Below are 7,753 nucleotides of genomic sequence, written 5' to 3'. Positions count from 1 at the left end.
CTGTCACCCAGGCTGGAGTGCAGTGGTGCAATCTCGGCTCACTGCAGGCTCTGCCTCCTGGGTTCACACCTTTCTCCTGCCTCACCCTCCCCAGTAGCTGGCACTACAGGTGCCCACCACCACGCCTGGCTAATTTTTTGTATTTTTAGTTTTCTTTTATTTTTGTGTGTTTAGACGGGGTTTCACCGTGTTAGCCAGAATGGTCTCAATCTCCTGACCTCGTCATCCGCCGGCTTCGGCCTCCCAAAGTGCTGGGATTATAGGCATGAGCCACCGCACCCGGCCCTAGAGCCTTTTAAGAATTCTACATACAAACTACTTTTGTGCATTCATTTGTATTTTTATTTTATTTATTTTTTTGTATGGAGGTGGGGTCTATGTTGCCCAGGCTGGTCTTGAACTCCTGGGCTCAAGTGAGTGGATCCATGTTGAAAAGGCATCAAATAAGCCATAATTTTTAAAAAATGTTAATGTTTATCCATCTTGCCTGGGAAACCTCCGGAAATCCCTATGTAGTCCTATATTGCAAGGAGGCATTAGTCTGGGGTCCCCCAAGGAGGACCAGCTCTGCTGAGAATGACTTCTCTTGTGTGCCATCTGAAGGCATCTAGGCTACCAAGGTCAAAGGTGAATTAGCACCCTACTCCTGATCAGAGCAAAGCTCAGAACCCTTCCAGCAGGGTTGCCTCAAGTGAAGAGTGGCGTCTACCCACTCTCCCTGCCAATCCCTCAGGGGTCTGCCAGTCATCGGATCCTCAGGGCAGTACCTGTGAGTCTCCTATCTCAGCTCTTAAGAGCCATGGGGAAGTTCCTTCCAGCCCTGAGGCCAGACTCCTTGTGTGTCACCAAGGAGCACAAAGGAGCTTGGAGTTGGTGGAATCTGCAGTATTGTGCAGTCCCAGCAGGCTGGTTGTTTGAAGATTAAGACCCTATTTATTGGTGAACCCAACACCCTGGACCTCCTCCAGGACCGGTCACTGCAGTGTCTATTGTCTGCAACAGTGCAGGCAGAACCTAGGCATGTCTAACCTGGACACCCTCGCTAAGGGCAGTGGCTTTCAGAGCAGTCTGTACCTGTTACTGTCATCACAAGCACTAACGCTAGTATTTATATGGAGTCCCTCAACTGTGGGATTTATAGGCAGTTCTTGAATTTCCCTCACACCTCTCCCATCTGGCAAGTAGATATATTCTTACACTATAAAGAAATAGACACAAGGAGGTCAAGTGAACTGCTGAAGGGTGCACAGCCAGTCGGGTGCAGAGCTAAGAATAACAAAGGCTCTTGACATTTTGAGCTGTGCTGAGCCTCAGAGGCTATGCTTCTTCTAAATGGCCCTGAAATCCCGTAATGGGACCGTTTAGGTCCGGGCACTTGGACAAAGTGTTCGGAAGCCGCAGGATTTGGTCCTTCACATGCCCCCCAAAACCTCAGATAAGTACAAAGTCTTTTGCTCTACTGGGAAGCCAGGCTCCGGCCCTGCAGCAGGGAACCCAGCTCCAAGTGCAGCGGGCTGGGGAAGCTGCCCAACAGGCCGAGAGCGGAGCAAGGTGGCTCACACCTGCAGACCTGGCAAGGGGTGACTGACGTGCTGGGGAGGGAGGGCACTGACAAGGAGGAAGATGAGACAGGGCCTGCGTGAGCAGGAGCTGGCCGTAAAGCCCAGGATGGAACCCAGAGGTCCCTCTCAGGGCATATTGACATGAGAAAAAGCACTGGAATCTGTTCGAGAGGTGGATGTGAGAGGGCCAGACCTGCTTCCATTGCTAGGACAAAAGCCTGAGGGAGCTGTCCCCATGGGGCAAAGGAGGACTGGCCTGGGACATGGAGGCCTTGCCTGTGTCCCTGTGGCTTCAACCAGCTCCTTCGCTTAGAAGTGTGGGATAAATGCTTTCCAAGATCCAAGCCAGTTTTCTGAATTCTTTTTTTTTTTTTTTCTGAGACGGAGTCTCGCTCTGTTGCCCAGGCTGAAGTGCAGTGGTGTAATGTCAGCTCCCTGCAAGCTCCGCCTCCCGGGTTCAAGCGATTCTCGTGCCTCAACTTCCTGAGTAGCTGAGACTACAGGCACCTGCCACCACACGTGGCTAATTTTTATATTTTTAGTAGAGACTGGGTTTTGCCACATTGCCCAAGCTGGTCTCGAAGGCCTGAGCTCAGGCAATCTGCCTGCCCCGGCCTCCCAAAGTGTTGGGATTACAGGTGTGAGTCCCCAAAGTGCTGGGATTACAGGTGTGAGCCCCCACACCTGTCTAGTTTTCCGGAATGACTGGCATCCCATTATCCCATGTGCTTAAGTCTAGATTCCTGTTGACAGACTCAGACTGCTCCGTGACCCTGCAGTGCAGGGAGGTTGGAATGGCAGAAGATTGTTGCAAGCTAGACAGTACAAGAGAGGCAGTAGGGTAAAGGGTTTCCAGTTGACCCCTGTAGTGGAGTTTTTGTGCAATCCCTAAAGAGAAGTAGAATTGTATTTATTGGCTTAGAACAGTTTCCTGCAATATGTAATACATTGTTTTACAAAGAACACAGATAAATGATGTGTTTATTTAAAATATGCATAGACACACTTTTTAATACTTAGTAAGAAGTCTTGAACAATAGATACTAAAGCGTGTAGGTTATCAGCTTCAGATAGGGGATGGTTTTTCCTCCTGCTGTTTCCGTATCTTTATGTTCTCATGTAAACATATTAGTTACATCAAAACTTTTTTTTTTTTTTTTTTGAGACGGAGTCTCGCTCTGCACCCCAGACTGGAGTGCGGTGGCACGATCTCGGCTCACTGTAACCTCTGCCTCCCGGGTTCATGCCATTCTCCTGCCTCAGCCTCCCAAGTAGCTGGGATTACAGGCACTTGCCACCACGCCTGGCTAATTTTTCATATTTTTAGTAGAGACGGGATTTCACCGTGTTAGCCAGGATGGTCTTGATCTCCTGACCTTGTGATCTGCCTGCCTCGGCCTCCCAAAGTGCTGGGATTACAGGTGTGAGCCACTGTGACCGGCCACGTCAAAAATTTTTAAAGCTTAAAATACCGACTGGTTTTATCAGAACATCAGAGGTCACTTTGATTAAATCTAGTCTCCCAAAGATGTGTTTACCCCTTTTAGTTTCTTAGGAACACTGGCTAATGTAAGACTTCTTTGGAGCCTTTCTCAAAATCTCTTTGCTCATGAGGGGTTCCCCATGCCTTGTTTTGGAGTATACACATCTTTCTCACTCACCTAGTATACTTGCATTGTCATATGCCAGAGTGGTGGACAGTGTTGGCTAGGGGACAGCGGATACTTTGATGTATCCTGAGGGACCGTTAGGCAGAGCGTGGCTTGTGAGGTACTACCTGAAGGCACACGTGCCCTGTGCTGAGCACCACAGACCCTGTCCTGCTGAAGGACCTGACTGCTGTGGAGTTATTCTGTAAATCCCCCTTAAGGCAGAGCTGTCCACCTGCTGACATCCTTCTAACCCGTGTTGTGTGTGTGTGTTTCCTTTGCAGAATATGTGGATTGAGAGAACCATATACACAACTGCATATAAGTTACCTGGAATTTTAAGGTGGTTTGAGGTCAAGTCTGTTTTCATGGTAAGGATGGCCCCCACCCCAGAAGGAATTGTCCGTTCCCTTCCTCAATACAGTCTGTCACGCCTTCCTCACCTGCTCGTGCCCTGTGGTCACTGTGGCAATGTGCACACAGCAGACCCTACAGTTCACGTAACCACCCCACCTGTTCTTGAAAGCATCAATATCTCCTCGCCCCCCCCATATTCATATTCTAGTGGAAATGCTGTATAATCACGACCAACTCCAGCTTATCAAAAAACCAGAATGAAGATTTCATTTATTCTTACAACATATTTAAATTCAGTCATAGCTGTGCTGTTTTGACAGTGCTTTCTGTTAACCAAGTGAAAAGCTTAAGACAAATTCCAATTTACATGAACTTTTTTAAAGATATCTTTTCCTGATGATTTTATTGCCTTTTACATGATAAACAACTATTAATTAATACTTCTTGCCCATTTCAAGTAAAAATAGCCTGAGAACATACCCCTCCCTGACCCTTTTTAAAGAAATCACGATTTTCACCTCTCAGCAAAGCTGAACCTTGCTTTGCGATGGGACCGTTTCATTTACATGAAACTCACATTTGCGGTGAGCTATTGGACAATTTCATTTACATGAACCGGAGTTGAGCAGCAGATTTATTGACAGTATTGAAATGTCAAGGCCAAGGCAACTGGCAATATAAAAACATCTGATTGAAATATGTGGCCGGGCGCGGTGGCTCAAGCCTGTAATCCCAGCACTTTGGGAGGCCGAGACGGGCGGATCACGAGGTCAGGAGATCGAGACCATCCTGGCTAACACAGTGAAACCCCGTCTCTACTAAAAAATACAAAAATCTAGCCGGGCGAGGTGGCGGGCGCCTGTAGTCCCAGCTACTCCGGAGGCTGAGGCAGGAGAATGGCGTAAACCCGGGAGGCGGAGCTTGCAGTGAGCTGAGATCGGGCCACTGCACTCCAGCCTGGGCGACAGAGCGAGACTCCGTCTCAAAAAGAAAAAGAAATATGTAAGTGTTTGTTCATGTGTCTCAATGCCTTTTGTTTTCCCCCAGCAAGAACTCACTGAGGGGGGTGGTACTTACCATTTAGTTTTTAATGGGCCCCCCCAAAACCCCTGATTATTTGTCTCTAGGATGTGGCCGGCACCTGTCTGCCCAGCTGCATGTCCAGCGCCGAGCCTTCTCCTTTGCCCACACCAGCATGAGCTATGGGCCACTCTCTTTGAGAGGTCGCCTGTGGTCAGAGCCACCTCTTTATACTCGAAGCACCCAGGACACTTCGCCTCCCCCTCCTGGGGGCACTTTCTGCTCTGGAGTTCCCTTTCTGTGCCCCTAGCAGCCAGGCAGCACCTGACAGATAGAAGGCTGAAGAAGTTATGTGTCAGGGGGTAAAAATGCACCACCTTTGCTGAGTCCCTTTGTAGCTGGCGAAGCACTGTATATATGAGAGACAACAGAAGAGCAGGCCCTCCACCTAAACAGGCTGTGATCCTCTTAATCACCCTCTGCCCATGAGCCCTTTGTAATCGGGGCCTGCCAGCCAGCGGCTGCCGGATGCAGGAGCCTAGGGAGGTGGAGAGGAGAGCCCTGACCTTTCGTGAGGATGCAAGTCCTCCTCAGGCTGCACTGGCCATTTTGAACAGACTAAGAGAGCAGGAAGACAAATAATCCCAGAATGGCAGGACTGACACCCTGCTGCCAGACCCTGGTACCCTCCTTATGCCATATGGGACCAACCCCCGTGGGATATCTGTGGGAGCAGCAGCTAACCTTGTTCCATAGAAATAGGAAGGATTCTTTCTTAGTGCAAATGAGGTTAGTAACAGGGAGTTAACAGTCAGTCCAGGTGGAATACCGCCCTGGAGTGTGCGTTTGGTGAAACTGTGCCCGGGATGAAATGGAGGGCCTGGCAAAGCAAGTTGTGGGGTCAGGACAGCATGGCTATGCCGTTGTCCAGGACACCGGACAAGGGGCCCTCTCAGCAGTGTGCACTTGGCTGGCCACACCCAGTGTATCACAATCTCCCCGAGGCTGTCCCTCCATCAGTGCAAGGACAGTGACATCGGTGGGCAGAGAGCCTCTGTTATCCGCACAGCCACCTAGGAGTGCCAGTCTGGGGTTGCTGATGGACAGAATGGCCCATTGTCTCTTCATCTCTGCCCTGCCCCACCCCCAACTCCCAGGTAGTCCCCTGGAGGCTGCAGCAGGAAGAACGCCAGACGTGAAGATACCCAGAGCTCTTGGGCACGGGGAGGGGCCATCACGCCTCCTTTGGAAGGAGCAAAGTTATTGCCGGGGTCACCCTGGGACATGATCCCCGTGGCCCAGCGTGAGGAGGAGGTTTGGTCTGCTCAAGCCAGATCTGAGGGCAGCTGTGGTCCCTGCCTTCGACCAAGCCAGCCACGTTGCCCTGGCACCTTAGGGCTGAGCTGGAGGGCACTGGGCTGGGACTGGGCCAGGCCAGGCCCTGTGGGGCCCTCAGAGAAAGAGGGTGGAGGTGTCTGAGAGACATGCACTGGGACCTGGGAGGACAGGTGGTCAGTCCCCTACCTCCGGCACTGAAGGTCTCGTGAACCATGGCAGGTGTGCAAATGAGGCCTGTGAGGGCAGCCTGGAGTGCTCCAAGCAGCCTTTTTCTCCCAACCCCAGGGGCCATGAGCTCTCTTTGTTGTTGTTGTTGTTGTTGTTGTTTGTTTGTTTTTTGGAGTCTCACTTGTTGCCCAGCCTGAGTACAGTGGCGCAATCTCGGCTCACTGCAACCCCTGCCTCCTGGGTTCAAGTAAGTCTACTGCCTCAGCTTCCCGAGTAGCCAAGATTACAGGCATGCATCACTATACCTGGCTAATTTTTGTATTTTTAGTAGAGATAGGGTTTTGCTATGTTGGCCAGGCTGGTCTCAAACTCGACCTCAGGTGATCCACCCACCTCAGCCTCCCAAAGTGCTAGGATTGCAGGCGGGAGCCACTGCACCTGCCCATCACTCCTCCTTCACATGATGGTGTGTGGTGCCATGGCAGGGCCCTGCCTTGACCTCCTTTGCCCTCCCTAACTGGACAGGTAGTGCAGGCTGCCCGGGCCTAGATTCCTCCAAATTCCCGAACATCTTCTCCTCTGCACAGCAAGCAGATAACAAGAACAGAATTGGAAGTCTCTGTTCTGAAGCAGGTGTGTTCAAGCACCACTCAAGGCTGTGTGTTTTCCCGGGATGACCACATGTGTGTATAGCCACGTGCACACACAGCCCCCGCCCCCAGAGCGGAGCAGCAGCTTTGCTTTGTTCCTTTGGAATTTTCATCTATGAGAACAAACAATAATAATAAAATGCCCAGCTGCCCAAAGCTTCTGTTTGGGAGAAAGGTTCATGGAGGAGCAGGAAGCCTGCCCAAGAGCACGTGGCTCCTCTGGTGAGACCCCGGGAGTGGAGGCAGCCATGGGGCTGACATTCCGGCTCTCCTCTCTCCTTGCAGGTGGAAATCAGCCCCCTGGAGAACGCCATCGAGACCATGCAGCTGACGAACGACAAGATCAACAGCATGGTGCAGCAGCACCTGGATGACCCCAGCCTGCCCATCAACCCGCTGTCCATGCTCCTGAACGGCATCGTGGACCCAGCCGTCATGGGGGGCTTTACAAACTACGAAAAGGCACGGGACCCACCAGCTTGCTCTGGGCAGGCAGTCCTGCCCTGGGACAGACTGAAAATTCCAAAGAGTCCCCAAAGCCCAGAAACGCCCTTGGTCTCATTGAGCAATCTCAGCAGTGGCCCAGCCAAGGCCAGGCAGCAGCAGCCAGTGGCGGCCCCTGAAGGCTGCAGCAAAGTCAAGGCCTGAGCCCTGGCAAGGCTCCCCTGGGCATCCCCAGATAGCCAGGAAGCCCCCACTGACCCACCCAGGCTGGGCTTATCTGTGCCCAGGCCTCCTGTGGCTTTTGCAAGGTCTGGGATCTTAAAGGCCAAAAGATAAAGTTAAACAAACACATCAGAATATCAGGACTAGGGAGGTAGCGCTTTGACGGTGGAGGGGACCTGGCCCGCTGGTCTCCCTGGATCCTAACTCTGTAGGAATGGACAGAAGTTGAAGGACACTGGGTGTGTCCTAGACCACGGGCTTGCCCCTGCCTGTGTTTGTAAATGCAGCTCTTTTGGAACAAGGCCATGCCTGTGTACTTACTTACCACCTGAGGCTATTTTCC

The 7,753-nt window shown here is 51.5% G+C and overlaps 1 protein-coding gene across 2 annotated transcripts in view; it reads left to right on the top strand.

Moving 5' to 3' along the window:
- Positions 1–7,753, top strand: part of DOCK1 (dedicator of cytokinesis 1) — a 553,659-nt gene that overhangs the window by 512,407 nt on the left and 33,499 nt on the right. For both annotated transcript variants that reach the window (XM_023224362.2, XM_023224359.2), the window contains exons 44-45: positions 3,496–3,582; positions 7,030–7,206. In XM_023224362.2, coding sequence (XP_023080130.2) covers positions 3,496–3,582; positions 7,030–7,206 — 264 coding nt within the window. The remainder of the gene's footprint in view (positions 1–3,495; positions 3,583–7,029; positions 7,207–7,753) is intronic.

Source organism: Piliocolobus tephrosceles, chromosome 9, assembly GCF_002776525.5.
Source record: "Piliocolobus tephrosceles isolate RC106 chromosome 9, ASM277652v3, whole genome shotgun sequence".
In the NCBI taxonomy this organism is placed as follows: Eukaryota; Metazoa; Chordata; class Mammalia; order Primates; family Cercopithecidae; genus Piliocolobus; species Piliocolobus tephrosceles.
The sequence above is the reverse complement of the archived record's forward strand: the minus strand, read 5'-3'. Positions and strand labels throughout refer to the sequence as shown.